The sequence below is a fragment of the Marmota flaviventris genome, chromosome 3 (genome assembly GCF_047511675.1).
Source record: "Marmota flaviventris isolate mMarFla1 chromosome 3, mMarFla1.hap1, whole genome shotgun sequence".
Lineage (NCBI taxonomy): Eukaryota > Metazoa > Chordata > Mammalia > Rodentia > Sciuridae > Marmota > Marmota flaviventris.
Genome location: NC_092500.1, coordinates 157,145,725 through 157,162,440, shown reverse-complemented (window position 1 = coordinate 157,162,440; position 16,716 = coordinate 157,145,725). Strand labels below are relative to the sequence as shown.

Genomic DNA, 16,716 nt, shown 5'->3' with positions numbered 1-16,716 from the left:
TTTCTTTAAGATATCAACTTCTGGAATTTTACTTATTTATTTTTTGTGGCGCTGAGAATCAAATTCAGGGCCTCACACATGCTAGGCAAGAGTTCTACCAGTGAGGTGAATCCCCAGCCCTATATCTTTTAAGAGCCATTATGTTAATGTTTTATATCCACATGGTTTTTAAAAGTTTAAACAGTATAGAAGAATATCAAATGCAAAAGTAAAAAACTCCCCCTCCACCACATTCTAGTATTATTTTCCAGAGAAGAACACTTTTAACCATTTGTTCTTTCTTCTTTTTTTTTTAACCTGTTCGAGATTTTATTAGTGTTCTTACTTCTTTCATAATTGTATGAACTACTATTCTTCCATTTACTGATTCATTAACGTCAGGCAGTACTATTATATTAATATTTAGTGTTTTTCTTACCAGCTAGATGTTCATTTCAGGCATTTGGCACCAACCAGCTGATAACTTTGTCATGTGAATCTCTGTATTTCCATTTCTGTATCTGTAAAACAAGGAAATAGGTATTAGAGATCATTTAAACTAACTTAAAGGAGAAAAGAGAAAAGAGAAGTCCACTAATTTGTACATGGAATTCAGAGACAAAAATGTTCAGAGGATTATCTGGATCTAGGTGCTAAGATAGTATCCCAATTTTAAATTTCTTTCTTCTCTTGTCTTTTCTCTTTCAACTTGGCTTTTTATGTATTATAGACTCCCTTTTTATAGACTCTTCCATGACTGGCAGCCCTAGGGATTCTGTCCTTTTATTTAGCTGTCAAAGGACAAAGAGACACATTTCTCTTCCATCTTTGGTATAAAACAATCCCAGAAAAGGGCCCTAATTGGCCGGGGCTGGCCTCGGTTGTATGTTTATCCTTGGATGATTTGCTGAAGCCACACAGTGGTCGGCTAGTTCTGAACCACACCCTCACCCTGTTACCACGGGTTGGAAGACTATGACTGGCAGACCCCCAAGGAACAGGGCAGAAGCAGGTTGGTAAAGGAGGAGAGGACTGCAGTCACCAGATGGAGGGGGGAGATGGTAAATAATAAAAACAAATGTCCATGTAACTTGGAGTTTCAGGAAACTGATTTCAAGAAGAAACTCGTTCAGTTCTCCATCCATAGTGAGTCATGACTGCTTTTATGAATGCTTACTGCCATGTCATCAACCAATAGCCTCATTTTCCTTCCAGAAAAAGCATGACCTCCGCCTACACATTCTTTAACTTAGTATCAGCCATTAGCAGCTTCTGGCAGCATTTCCACAGCACTCGAAAAGCACATTAGACCTCAGTGTGACTTCCAGACAGACGTCAGTGCTTCCGATCCTAGCCCCAACACTCGCATTCAATGCAGCCCTGTTAGCAGCACTTTTGAGTCTTTATTATCTGCTGCTACACAGTGCACACACAGGAGAACCATTTCCTCTGTCTGTACAGGGACCAACTTTGTTTCCTCGGGGTACAGTCTATGCTTTGTAAAAATGACTGTAGAACAGTGCAGTGATGGGAAGAATAGGCCCTATCAAGGAAAACAATGCCTAGAGTTGACTGAAGTCCTCACCAAGTACTGAAAATGCCCCTGGGGCACTTCTCTAGGCAAACATAAACTTGATGCCATTTTGACTGACAACCAAATAAAACAAAAAAATGGGCATCGGTACAGGCTGCTACTGCCTGGAATGTGATGGAGGGCCTCACAGGAGCCAAATTAAGAGCCGCATCACAAGGTTCACGAATGCACTCATTTGGGAATGGGAGTTTTATATTTTGGATACTATAAACACAAAAATATAAGAACCACCATTCTAAGAGTCCTGATGCTTTCATTAATATGTATATATATGTATACATGAATATATATATATGTAAAGTATAGACTTTTCCCCTTTATTACAAGATACATTTCTCTTTCACATATTCCTCATCAAAGGATGCCTGGCCATCTCTTCACAGAGACGCTGTAATAATAAAGATGGTACAAAGAACACTGTTCTGGCTCTGTGAAACCTGGCTCGTGGGTGTGAGACAATAATGCCATGTCACACCCTGCCAGTGCCATACTAGCCCTGTGGGCTGGGGCAGCTTGAAGGAGGGAGGAAGAGGTGCTGTGTATTATTAAGAAGGGCTTCAAGAAGAGATCAGCATTGAAATGGGCACAAAAGGATGAAGGAGGTAGAAGACCACCTCAGCAGATGAAGAGAAATTGGGGGGATGGGCTCCAGATCAGGAGGAAGGAAATCCCATGGGGAGTTTAGGGCATGATAAATCGGGCCATTTTGGAGAACAAAAAACATGAGATGGAGCAGTTGTTGGCGATCAGGTTGTTAGGACTGTTTGGGACCAACGTGGAAGAGTTTTGAATGTCAGACATTAGGAGGGGGAAACATGAGATTGGAGTAAGAAACACGTTGGGTTTGAAGAGGCACATATATGTTATGTTGAAGCAGGTAAGAGAATTGCAATTCAGGACTGTGGTCTGCGCTGGGGAGATTAGGGAGTGAGGGTGAAGCAGTTGACTCGTCGTACAAAGAGGAGCCTAAGGAATTTTAGATCTTGGTGAAATACCTGGATTTAGGGAGTCAGAAAAGACCCAGCAGAGTGTCCAAAGTAGGAAAGCAGGATAGTTGTGGTGGTGATGTCAGAGGAGAGCAGTTCTTCAAGAAAGGCGTGGGAGGGTGGTGATACATGGTCCCTTGCTACAGAGATCTCAGAGAAAGGCAGCCGCACCGCTGGAACCCGGATCTTGAGCACAACATAACCCTATCTTTACATTGAAGAAAATAGCTTCAATGAATTTTTGGAAGATTTATAAAATCACGCAAAAGGGTAAAGATGCATTATGGTGACAAGAAAGAGAAAATTTATTAACAGGACAGTGGCCACCGAGCCTCTGAGGTACTGCAGCTCACATTTCTATAAGGCAGAGCATTTGGGTGGAATCACTTCCAACCCTATCTGCACGGGCATGGCTTCAAAACAGACAAAACTCAAAAGCTTTTTTTTCCTACTTCTGGGCCACATTTATTTATAGGTGTATCTGTCTTATGGGGGAAAAATACACAGGGCACCATGGCACACTCCTGAGTCCCAACAACTTTGGATGCTGGGGCAGGAGGATCACATGTTCAAGGCCAGCCTCAGGGCAACTCAGTGAGATCTTGTCTCAGAATAAAAAGAACTGGGATATAGCTCAGTGGTAGAGCACCCCTGGGTTCAATTGAAATAATGTTAGCTAATTAGGTGGTGATTATTCATAGGTTAATAGTATCCTTTCTTTTCTAAGAAGATTTACCATAGAATTAGTCAACTCTTGTAGTGCCTTTAAATTCTATTTCTGCTTACCAAAAGCTGATATACATTTTTTCAAAATGAATGTGATAATAGCATATGCGCGCACACACACACACACACACACACATATATATACAGTATTAATTCATGTGTTAATATATCTGTGTGTCACATATATTACCACAAAAATTAATACTATACTAGGACTGATTTCATTGTTTACTGGTTCCTTTAAAATTAGTTTCCTTACAAAAAATGTTTAAATCTTAAAGGGCTAATGAGATCAAGTCAAAAATCTAAAAGTTTATTAGGACCTTCCAGGTATTACATTATAAATATCCATTTTAACGTTGAGAAATGATCCCAAAAAGGAAAAATGAACTATCCAAAGTCATAATAGCTCATGGCACAGCCGAAGTTGAACTATTTGAACATTGCTCTATTTTGTTGACTTCGTGTTCTTACTTGTAAATAACCTGCCTGATGGTGACTTTATCTCTAAGATTACTCCCTTAGAAAAATGCAGCTGTGTGTGGCCAAGTGCCATATAGCTTGATGGAGCAACTACTTTTTTTGTTTTAGAGAAACCTGGGGATTTTAATTAAATTAAGCAAATATTTGTTGAGTGGTCTGTGAGTAAAAGAAGCAAAAATGTTTAAAAGGGGCGCTGAGAAGTGAGAGAATTGCTATTTTGTAAAGACATTTGGTGAGCAAATAATAGTTACTAGTTTTCAAAGATATAACCCTTTACCCTTAGTAGTAATTCATTCTTTTATTTTTATTTGTTTATTTGTTTATTGGGGGTGTGCTAGAGATTGAATCCAGGTGCACTTTACCACTGAGCCACATCCCCAGTCCTTTTTTTTTTTTTTTTTTCTTTTTTCTTTTTTGAGACAAGGTCCTGCTAAGTTGCTCAGGCTGGCCTCCAACTTTCGATCCTCCTGCCTCAGCCTCCCAAATCACCAGGATTGCAGGCCTGTGCCACTGCACCCCACAGTAGTAATTCATTCTTAAATACTGATTACACCCTATCGCTCTAGATATATTCACTTTAGCAAGTGTAAGCTAAAATAGAAATGATACAGAAGAGATAGCATGAGCTCACTCTACAGTTAAGATGAAAGCTGAGGAAACATTAACCATATGAAATCTTAAAATACCCCAGATTCTTCACTTCATGGTAAGACAGAAAGTTAAGTGTCTTTCCATCTTTTTCCCCCAGTTCTTCAAACTCTCAACAGAAATTTTATGCTTGAGACCACAGAGTTTCTCAACATCTGTCTCACAGGGAGCTTTTCTTTGGTGTTTCAGTAAGAAATTACATCATTGATTTTGCCATAGCATCATCAAGAAAGGTTGGAAAACAGATTCCTCTTCAAAAATATACATTGTCTGTGTTTAAGAATCAATACCAAACATTTGCAATTGGGAACAGTTCATGTTCCTTTTAATGTCCACTAAATTAGCATAGCTTTTATAAGAATCAGCAGCTAATATCTTCCTGCTGTTTTAACTGGCCTTTGAAGCAGTAGAAATGAAAATCATTTAAGGCATTTCACTGGGATGCTGAGTTAATGCTTGGGGAACCTGACCTCGCATTCCTCCCCCAGAGGCTGAGGCCCAAACACCAGTGCCCGCCCCCCCCCCCCCCCCCCCGCCATTCCTTCCGATTGCAGACACCATCAAAGTGCATCCCATCTCATGTACAGTTTATATGTCAGGCTCCAGATTCTGATCTTCTGGTGGAGATGCAAATGCTTTGGACCACATCTGCAGCCTGCACAGAGCCAAAATGACCATTTACCCCCCAGATGAGAATTCTACCCCTGGGGAGCTAGCTGCAGAATTCTGCTGCTGAAGAAGAGTTCCAATCAGTCCTGACCCTTGACAGCACCCCATCTCCCCATCTCTCAGTCCTGACTCCTCGTGCTGCAGGAGAGCCGCAGCTATCCTTTGATTTTTCAGAGAGGTTCCCAGAAGGATTATGAATTGGTCAGCAATTGCTCCCTCCCTCTCTTTTTCTCATGGTACATGGAATGACTTCAAATAGAGATCAACTTTATGTATCCAGACATAAAGAGCTCCTGTATTTCTGTAGTGGAGCCAAATGTGGCTCTTATTCTGCACGCGAAGGACAACTCTTTCTAAAAGAGACTCGAGTCTTGTGCTAATTTTGCTCAGGCCACTTCTCTCTTGAACCCTCCCATGTAATCAGTTGTGTTGGGTTCTGGCTTTGTCTAGAGAGTCAGCACAATTTACAAAAGGCTCAGAATGAATTAAAGATCAAAGGATGGGGCTTTGTAAAGGAACTTATGTCATTCTGCAATGCATGTTAAATATACACGTACACTTTCCAAAGAAGTGATCAGTTTTAATTTGACTTTAACATTCTCTTCTCTATGGTACTTCATACAAAATCTGTATCTTTATCCTTGTTTCTGTCTTCCAAACTTAGGGAAGTATATTTGAGTTCAGTATTTTTGCACTAAAAACTTTCCCTAAACCTCTTCCAATACATTATCATTTGGCTTACATTAACTTGTTTTTATTGTGCAAATAATAATCTCATGAATTCTGAATTATATACCATTTTCCAAGAAGCAGTATATATTAATGCTAAACAAAGCAAGTATTTATATATTGACATTAATGCAGTGGACCTAGTTTCTATGGTATGAAGAAGTGAGAAAGAAGTAATGAAATAAAAACAAGACAACCAGAGTGTTAATATAGGAAAGCTATAGATTGAACTTAATTGTACTACCTGAATTTAAGCCCCTGTAAAAGTTTTATGTTTTATTTTATGAGTTCCAGAATTAATATATTGAGCTCTCTCATGTATGGGATACTGAGCTAGCCTCAGCCACAGAAAAATAGGTTGTGGGACCACCTCGTAGCTTACCTATCTTTATTTGGAAATTCTTAAAATTCCACAGTTGGTTTGAAGCCCTAGAAATGTAGTATCCCTACTGAATATGCCTAATGAACCCTGTGGGGTACAGAAACTGCAGAAGTTGACATTGTCATCCTTGACAGTGACGAGTCTGCCATGTTTAGTGAGTGTCATAAGGATGCTGAAAGTTAGTCCCCACTTCAAAACGCATATGAAGAGTAAGATCAGAGGAGCTCACGGATCAGACTGTGCTGTCGTATTGGGATTCTTCATTACACAATGGCTTCTGTGTTACATAATCAAAAATGAAAGAAAATGCATTAAGAGTGTATTTATTCTGAAGTCATAAATGTTTTCCAGCTTCATGATCCCAAGAATTTCTCCAGACAGTTATGAATAGTCCATCTTTATTAGTGTGAGCAGGGTACAAATTACTTCTTGCAATCCAGACATTGCTCCCAAGAGATACACTGGGAATTTCCAATTTACATAAAAGTTGTTTTCCAGAAGTTTCCTTTCACATCATTTATTTTGAGCCTGAGCAATAGTTCTCTAGAGAAAAAGTGATATGTAGTAATAATAACTAACATTCTAGCGAACTTATTTTGTTTACTTTGGAGAGAACAATGTAGCACAAGGCTTTATGAGCCAACCAGCTCTTCACAGCTAGGTTCTGCCCTCTGACAAGTTACTTGACCTCACTCATCTATGGGGACATTTAAAAAGTGGGGATAGTAATAACTCCCTCCCAGGGTTGTTGTGAGTCAGTCCAGTACTAGGCACATAATAGGTGCCCTGTGGCTTTGACTAGGAGAGACGAAGGAAGCAGCACCATCTTGGCTGGTCTTGTTCTCTCCTCCTCATCTCCAGTTCCTCTGCCACTCCATCCCACCTGCCACTGCTGTTCCTTTGCCAGCCACTTGGAATGGGAACAAGAAAAGAGGAAAATCTGCTGCAGTGATGGGGCTGCTTCCTCTATTTTTTTAAAGGACCATTTTGCAAAGTGACCAGGATTGATGTGGTTACTCTCTTCTGCTGTGGAACTTTTTTTAAGTTCATAATATGAACCAAATGCTGTGCTCATTCAGTCTTCCCAGTGACCCCACCCATAGGCAGTAGTAGTTGGTCAAGCTGGGTTTCAAGCCAATAAGGTCTACCTGTGAATCTGGCCTTCGCCCTCCTCCCCCCAGTATCACTGTTAGTTGGGTTTGTTTTTATTCTGGTTACTTTTTTCCAACTTGCCTTAATCTAGCAGCAGGAAAGATGGCTGAACTGGAAAATAAATTGGGCTTTATATCTTTCTTCATCCTTATCTTCTTTGCCCCATCATAGTACCTGTAAAACTATTCTTGTTAAAAGATTTGTACAAACGATTGGAGTGGGTGGGGGTTCTTGATTTTCTATAACATAGGAGGGGAATCCGTTGAGTTAGTATTTCTTTCTTTTATGAGATGACAAGACCTTCTAATCTCTTTACCATTTCACCCTAAAAAGAGTAAAGCTTAAGTTAGATGTTCTTAAATATGTAAATATTTAAAACTTTGACTAATGATTCAGATCCTGATAGTCCTAGATACCATAGCTGCCAGGAAGCATAAAAGTAAATAAAGTCCTTAAGGAGGGAAATATGACGACAGATTTTTTTAAAAATCACATTGAAGGTCAAGGTTCTTGATGTTGGCATGCCTGATGTAAAAAAAAATCTAGGGACAGACACAGGTTCTAACCTGGCTCTACAGGTAATTTGCTTTGTGACCCTGAGCAAGTTACTTAAAACCTCTTTCTTATTTATAAAATGGCCTGTGATGCATGCAACAGAAAGTCTGGATGGTTTTAGTTCCCTAAATAGTGAGACTTTTAGAACTGAAGAATGGATAAGAGTAGGAGGTTTCTTAAACTCTTTGAAATGGGGATGGGGTGAAAAGAGGGGAATGTAATGTTTTGAACAGCCAACAATAAAAAAAAAAATAAATAAAAAAAATAAAATAAAATGAAAACTGAAAAAAAAAAATAAAAAAAAAAAAATAAAATAAAATAAAAAAAAAAAAAAAAAAGAAACTGGGAGGAGTTCAATGGATTCGTTTTTCCAAAACTGAAGATTTAAACAAGATGACACCAAAAGTGTACTTGTGACAAGGGCTATTCAGAACTCAGTCTAACTTTTCATCATTTACATGATATTTCCAAAAGCTCAATTCAGTTTCATTTCCCAGCTTCATTTTCAGAGAAAGGACAGCAGAAAATAATTGGGAAACCAGAAAAATGATGAATTTCATTTTATGTCAAATTACTTTTAAGTAATTACCAAAAGTTATATGTAGTCTTGACTTTCTAGTACCTTTTATTCTCTTTGCCTTTTTATTGCTGTAAAAATGAACATTTATAAAAATAACTTAATGAGAATTGAGACAATTATTTAAAATTATTCATTTCAGAATGTCAGAATTCAGGTGTCAAACTCATTTAACTTAAATGTTTAAATTTCCATTTGCATAAAACTCAAGTCAGACACTGAAGATTCGATTGGATCAATCTCCTTCTTATCCCACCACCTCCAAGTTTGTGTATTTTATATTCTTCACCGGATGCTGAACCACTGGAAAACAGGAGAGAACGCCTAGCAAAGTTCTTCATTGCAAAGTGTACCAACAGGCAAATCTTTAGAATGCTTGGTTATTCATTTCTCCTGAAATGCTGTGTTAATAATTTCTTAACTATTGCTTTACTTAAAGTAGCAGCTCTAAGCCCACTTGGGTTAGCAAATTTGGTGGTTCTTTTTATTGCTTGAATGAGTAGTCTGACTTCCCATGGAAAAAGTTAGAACCAGTATAATAAATGAAGGTCTTAGCTCTCTTATTCTGTCTTCTTGGAAGATGAGCATCTCAGGAGTTACTTGCTAATACTGGAGCAGAGGGATCCCATGCCAGATACGGAGCATGATGTGGTGTTTGCAGCTGCCTCGGCAGAGCCACACCATACGGCTATTTGCTGACAGCAGGACAAGCTTAAAATACCTTAAGATGCAGCTATGAGACTCTGGCCGCTGTGAACCTAAGGCTACCAGAGAGTAGGGGAGAAGGAACTTGGTGGAAAGCCACTCAGATGGCTTTTGATCCTGGTGCATCAATCAAGTGAAGAGTATGGGAGGGGATTCCAGGAACAGAATGCATTTTGCCATAGCTAGGAAATAGGAAAGAGACAGTAAAGGTAGGAAGATCAGGAAGGAGCATTTGGGGATTCAGAGTGAGAGTGCTGGATAATGGGTTTGAGGGCTCAGGGGTGGCTTTTATGAGTCCTATTCCCAAGCCAGTTCTAAACACATGAAGCAGGAGCACATGTGCTGGACAGTCTACCCAAACCACACAGACATCTGGAACTTCAGGGTAGTGGCAAATCCCAGTGGCATAGCTGCTTTTAAATGTTCAAATTAAGTTCACTAGGACCCCACAAAGTCCTTTGTTGTTAAGAATCTTTGATGCTCTGCACAGATTAAGAATACAGAACCATTTTCTCTTTATTCCTTTCAGTTCTCAAGAAAGTTTCCTCCTCCTCCTCCTCCCCCCCCCCCCTATGGATTTAAGTGGGATCATTTTACTGGTTAATTACAGGAGGGAAGAAAAGACAGGAAGGAGTTTAGAACTTCCCCCTGGTCCTACATCTAACCATACTTGATAACAGACCTAAATCTTTTTTGACTTTGTATTAGCAGCTTCAATCCCTTGAATTGCTTTGGGTTTCTGAAAGATTTATTTTTGGAAATTAAACACCTGGGGTAAGAAATTTAGGTGTTTGTTTGTTTGTTTTTAACTTTTAAAGTTTGGTGCCTTTTCATAAAATTATTGCTGTTTTATCTGCTTGTTATAGTGCCACCTCCTGTTGAAGTTTCTTTTGGCAGCCATTGGTCCTTATGTCTACCTGACAGGAATAAAGGAAAGCATCTTGGATGTTCAATTGAGCTATACAGGAAAGCTTTTGAATAAGAGTGAGATTTTAGCCATCTGCTAAGTGTTTACTAACTTTCATTGCAAAAATTGAAATTTGAACTCCCAATGGAAAATGTTTAAAAAACTAAATCTACAATATTCTTACAAAATTTAATAACTTGTTATTGCTTACGGGACACCTACTGTTAAAGATAGAGGTCACCATTTGCGTGTGCTGGAGCTACGTCACATACTATTTGTATGTATTAAGGTCTGTGTAAGTCATTGGCAATTCGGAGTGTACTAAAACTCTGCATATAGTAAAACCTTCTCTAGGGAACAAATGCAGAGAATAAAGCCTGTGGTATTTACTGAACGCAGAGGTGGCAACACTGAAGTAGACTGATCTACAAATCTACAAAAATAACTTCAACCAAGTGGGTTTTTTCCCCCTCTCTCTCTCATTTTGATAGAATTATTATTTTTAATTGGTATATATGAGAGGACTGAGAACTCACATCAAAGTCCTTCCCTTCATATTCCTGGTGTGGTTAAAATAGAGCACTTGGAAGCCCACAAGTTTCATCAGGGTCAGTGTACACGGGTTCAGATCATCTTATATAAAACTGACACTGCCATTACCCATACTCTTGACTGACTTAGCGCTTGGTCCAGGGTGTTGGGGCAACAGCCTTCGGGACAACACCCTGTGCCTCACTCACGGGGGGCTCTGGGGCTGGCGTGGGTGGTCAGAGTCCGTCTCCCTATCTAGAAGGAGCATTCCTCGCAGTTCCCTCTCTGAAGGTGTCTTCCTCTCTGTCTCCCCAGGGACCCTCTGAAAATCCAGCAACTCCAGAACCAAATCCGCCTGGAGCAGGAGGCGGGCGCCCTGCGCAGTGCGCCCCCTTCGCCGCCCTTCCCGCCGCCGCCCGCCCTCCCCGAGCTCGCGGCCTACGCGTCGCCCGCCTCCCCGGAGCCCATGAGCGCGCTGACCTCCCGCTCCGCCTCCACCATGCAGTCCTCGGGCTCCTTCAACTACGCGCGCCCCAAGCAGTTCATCGCCGCGCAGAACCTCGGGCCCGCGTCCGGCCACGGCACGCCGGCCTCCAGCCCCAGCTCCTCCAGCCTGCCATCGCCCCTGTCCCCCACGCTGAAGCAGTTCGGCCGCGCGCCCGTGCCGCCCTTCGCGCAGCCCTTCGGGGCCGAGGCCGAAGCCTCGTGGTGCCCGTCTTCTCCGTCGCCCCCGCCGCCGCCGCCCCCGGTCTTCAGCCCCACCAGCGCCTTCCCGGTGCCCGACGTGTTCCCGCTGCCGCCGCCGCCGCCCCCGCTCCCAAGCTCGGCTCCGGCTTCCCAGTGCGCCTCGCCCGCGGCCCGCTTCGGCCACAGCCAGACGCCTGCGGCCTTCCTCAGCTCCCTGCTGCCCTCGCAGCCACCGCCCGTGGCCGTCAATGCCTTGGGGCTGCCCAAGGGCGTCACCCCCGCGTGAGTGACAGCCGCACACCTCCACCTCCCCGCCTACCCAAGGCTGCACGCAGCTCCCACATTCCCTAAGACACTACGCCCACAAGTCTGCGACCAGGGAGTACCACTGTAGCAATATACGAATTTCCCTCCATCCGATTTTTTAAGTGATCACAGCAGCTTTTCAAAGCTGTTATTGCATAGTTATCTTACCTTCACCTAGATCAACACTATTTCCTCCAAGTTAGATTCCCATCAAGAACTGCAGTGCTCATGATAATTGTGATAACAGTGACCCTAGCAACCACTTATCCATCTTTGTGCTAAGCAATTTATATATATACTATTTCATGATACACCATTCCCAAGAGTCATCATTGTCCCAGTTAAACAAATGAGGATTCTAGTAGTTAAAATAATTTGGGGGTGGGGGTCCACAGAGCCATCGAACTAAGATTTGAACCCATGTACTGTGGCCACCAAACTAAGCATTTCAACTCAGTATTCCAATAGATGTGGAGGGGTTTGGTTACTAAGTATACACTTCAGTGTTTGAGAAAAACCCTAACTAGTAGTAAGTTTTTATAAGCATCTAGTGATGGGGTGGGTGTGAATGTATTTACATTTTAGTGCAAATAAGTGAGACTGTATGCAATTTAGTGAAAAATGGAGGTACCAATTCTGACCCTGAAAACAGGTAGTTTACATGACTCCTCTCACTTTTTCTCTTTGTAAATTATCTAATATCTGCTTTCCTGAACCTATAATGGCAACCCTATGACCGCTTTTTGTTTGGTTTCTGAGATGACCCAGGTTGGCCCCAAACTCCTGGGCTCTAATGATCCTCCTACCTCAGCCTTCTGAGTATCTGGGACTACAGATCTGAAAACCACTTCCAGCTATGAACTCTTTAAAATAGAAAATGGTTGAAGCTAAATAAGAGGACGTCTACAGAAGTGTAGTAAAGCCTTCAGAAGTAGCATATCATACAGGTGTTTGTGTTTTATAGAAGAGTAAAATGAGTTTTGAAAGCTAGCAGTTACTCACTTTACCAAAGATTTCAAAACTGAGTAGGTGATAGCGATGGTGAAGCCAGTCTCAGTATTTCAACTGTACCTGCTGAACTCCTACCTCAGAGCTTGCCAGAAGCCCAGTATTCTTCAGAGAGAAACAAAATAAACCCCACTAAAGAATGAAATTGGGCAGACCTTAGAACTCATACTATTTTCTTTTATACATAAAGTTTTCCATTGCTGGAATGAACTAATGCCACATTAAAGACAAGCATTTCTGTCTCTGGCCTTGACTGGGTTGTCAGAGAGCTTCACAGCCTTGTTTTGTTGGGCACTTTCTAAATGTTGATTACATGAATTCTCTGTTGGAAATCTGGCTTCTCAGATTCTTATTGGAAAAAAGCACAAATGTATATATAAGTAAATAAAAGAACAGAATCTGTGCAGTAATGATATGATAATAGACTTCTAATGAAAGTCAAGTCAAGGAATTTGCCTAAGGAAAAACTTGGACTTTCTCCCCAACTTTTCTTTTTGAACTTGTATTTGGCTGCTAGAAAATGAAACATCATCTGGCTACAAAGAAGCTAATTTACCAGAGAGATTCAGGGTAGAAGCTTGATGCCTGACAGTTCTCTCACTAAAATGGTACCAAATCTTGCTTCCCAGGAAGATAAGTACCATAGAATTTGTTCTAATATTTCTCATAGAGAATTTGATCAAAAATTAGTCTTTCGAAGGCATTAGGTGGTAGTGCCTTTAATCATCGTAAGAAGAAACAGTGGTTTATTCTGATCTTTGCTTTTAGATCCTCTTAAGAAGATACCAGTTTTAAGGGTTTACTTAACCTCAAGTAACAGGAAAACTTGCCTCTTATCGCCATCTATCATAGTTACTCATTTTATGAGGCCAAATATTTATAATTGTTACCACAAAACAGTTCTGTAGTTTCTTAAATTAATGGAGAAGTCACACTGTTCTGGGCTGTGGAAAACTTGAGAGAGAGAGAGAGAGAGAGAGAACTATGACTCCAAAGAGAAGTGGCAATACCAGATTCCAGACTTCAGCTCTGTGCTAGCCCAATAAGCCATTATTATGTGGTTACCCTCTTGTCTTGAAGGAATTTTCCTGTTGCTAAATCACACAATCTTGAAGAATTCATTCTTTTGGTTTGATACATGTGTCTTTTGAATATTTTTCCTCTCTGGTATACTGTGGAATCCATCATTTGCATTCTGAATTAAAAGCAAAATTTTGGTAATTATCCTTCACAATAATTCAAATAATCTGCCAAAGATCCAGTGTCCCTTTCAGGGTTTCTATAACTAACTGGCATCTTTGAACTTTGAAGAGCTGCCAAACTATTGTCAAATATGTCAAGGTCTAGCAAATGAATTGATGAATGACTCAATGAACAAACTCATTAGACCTTTTTTTAATGCCTGCCTTTAACCAAAATCTTAAATATCATTTTCAGATATCTCAACTTTCTTTATTATCAACTGTATACCTTCTACTTTATTCTGTGTGTGCTTAGCATTGTTCTTATTTCAATCTGTAGAGGAGGAGATTGGTATACCCTAGGTTTTTAAGTAGTCTGTGGAGATCAGGTTCTGTTTCTGTCACATCTAGGTAGCAGAGGTCAAGACAGGGAACAAAGGCTATGGACGCCAGTGATAAACCACAAAACCAAGAAGGAAAAGACGGGCCTGCCCCAGACTTACAGCAACAGCATGTTGTTGGCTGACTGCGGTTTGGGGAACTTGTGCACATCCAGTTCCTCAAGTGTCTTCTTTCTTCAGGCAGCTACATTCTTCCCCAAGGTGACTGGGTCATTAGCAGAGAAATGTCACCCTGCTCAGAGGTGCTAACAGACACAAATGATGTCTGAATCTTTTTAAATTTATTATTTGTTTTAATTAGTTATACATGACGGTAGAATGGATTTGTATGCTTCTTTGTAATACCTAAATGGGGTATAATTTCTCATTTTTTCTGATTGTACGTGTTATAGAGGCACATTGATCATGTAGTCATATAAGTACATAAGGTAATAATGTCTGTTTCATTCTACCATTCCTTCCTATCCCCTCCCTTCCCTTCACTGTCCCCTACCTAAAGTAACTATTCTTCCATAGTACCCCCTCTCTCATTGTGAATTAGCATCTGCATATCAGAGAAAACATTAGGCCATTGGTTTGGGGGATTGGCTTATTTCACTTAGCTTGATATTCTCCAGCTCTATCCATTTACTGGCAAATGACTGGATCTTTTGATGGAGACCATGAGGAGAACATGCCTCGCAAACATGTATTCCTATAACCTTGTTTCTCCACACAGAAAACTGGCCCTAAGAGAGGGTAGGAATTTCTGTCTCTGCTGGTCTCCGAGCAGCAATACTGAGTCTGAAACATGAATCAGATCAAAGCCATCTCTGATAATTGGATAGGCACTGTATCTTTTGCCCATATTGACAGTGCTGGAATCTGTTCTCTTGAGAGAAAGCCACATAGTCACACTGCTACTGTGTCTCTTAATTGCCTCTTTCATGTAAGTAGGGCTTTGTCTCTAAATGATTGTCACTAAGAGCATGTGTCAGTAAGAACTTATTTACAGATGTACTATTCAAAGCTTAGATTTTGTAGCCACTCAGCTCTTTACAAACATATTTCAGTGTCCCTCTTTCCTGACTTATAGGAAACAGAGAGGTGAGGAACACTGTCTTCATTCTACACTTAAATGGTGAAGAGATTTCCTAGGGTTTTGGAATAAGCCTGAGCCAGGAGGGTATATAGCATGACTTAACCGTGTCTCTGTTTATTGCTAATAAATGTGTTGTCTAACATTTCTTGATTATGAAAACTGTTGCAATAGCAACAAAACAAAGTTCCCTGAGTGGTAAGGAAAAGTTTGTACCAGATTTAGTTGTACTTTCAAATTTTAGATATGCAGGGCATTCTAGACAGTTTTCAAGTCAAGACATTGGTTAAGAGTAACCAATAAAAATGAACCTGACAAAGGGACATTGGGCTGTGCAGACATCTCAGGATTTCTGTTTTTCTCATTTTTCAGGAAAACAGATTGGTGATAGCCTTGTCATTCTCCATCAGAGAGCAGAGACCTGAAGGGGCTGGGGACATGCCCAGAATCTTGTTATTAGACTTGTTAGGGTCCAGTATATCAGATGATTTCATTTTAAAAAATCACATCCTATTCTGGGCAAGTATTTCCCAACAGATTAGTAGGCAAGGCCACATCTGAGTTCACAAAGTGATGGTTCTGATGAAATATCTCTGCACCAGGGTCAGCTCAGAGTTAGACTTGTCAAGTAGTGCATGGCTCTGCACTGAGTTGCACAGAGTGAACCAATAGGTGTAGACAATGCATCTTTGTCATTTCATTCTTCACAATAGATAATGTGAAGAGAATTTAATATTAGAACACTTAAATAAGATCTCAAAACCCATTTTTGTACTTATTATTTGCATCACAATAAATTCTGTTAAAAATAGAATTGAATCACCCACATGGTGGTGCATGCCTGCAATCCCAGCAGCTTGGGAGCCTGAGACAGGAGGATCTTGAGTTCAAAGCCAGCCTCAGCAACAGCAAGGTGGTAAGCAACTCAGTGAGACCCTGTCTATAAATAAAATACAAAATAGGGCTGGGGATGTGGCTCAGTGGTTGAGTGCTCCTGAGTTCAATTCCTGGTACAAAAAAAAAAAAAATAATTGGTCTACCAAAATTCAGTTTGTGTATCTTAGATGAATATATTACTTTCGTGAATATAAGGGATACCTAAATATTTGCCAGTATATTAATGAGTTTGCTCACTCTGTAATGTTTGTGGAATTTAGTTACCCTCAGATTTCACTGAATTTGTAAAGAGGAGAATAAGAAGACTTTTAACTAATTTTAAAAATTCTCTGGTTGCTAGATAGGCTCTTGATCTCTTAAATCGATGTTATATTCTGGAGATTTGAGTTTATGAAATATACTGACAGAATTGACGAAGAACAATTCAAGAGAAGGTTATATTCAAAATTCTTCAGTAGTTGAAAGAAAAAAAGCGAGAGAAAACCTCCTGGGTTTGGTAGTGGTCAAATCTGGGAGATTTTACCTTCCAGATGCT

At 40.5% G+C, this 16,716-nt stretch overlaps 1 protein-coding gene and 1 long non-coding RNA gene across 3 annotated transcripts in view; one reads left to right on the top strand and one right to left on the bottom strand.

Annotated features, from left to right (window-relative positions):
• The window catches only part of LOC139705267 (uncharacterized), a 360,401-nt gene extending 359,297 nt beyond the window's left edge, over positions 1 to 1,104 (bottom strand). The window contains exons 1-2 of the long non-coding RNA XR_011707173.1: positions 1,022 to 1,104; positions 419 to 500 (exon numbers count right to left, since the gene is read on the bottom strand). This is a non-coding gene — a long non-coding RNA (uncharacterized lncRNA). The remainder of the gene's footprint in view (positions 1 to 418; positions 501 to 1,021) is intronic.
• The window catches only part of Palld (palladin, cytoskeletal associated protein), a 359,420-nt gene that overhangs the window by 306,274 nt on the left and 36,430 nt on the right, over positions 1 to 16,716 (top strand). For both annotated transcript variants that reach the window (XM_027927229.3, XM_027927228.3), the window contains exon 10: positions 10,939 to 11,592. In XM_027927229.3, the coding sequence (XP_027783030.2) occupies positions 10,939 to 11,592 (654 nt within the window). The remainder of the gene's footprint in view (positions 1 to 10,938; positions 11,593 to 16,716) is intronic.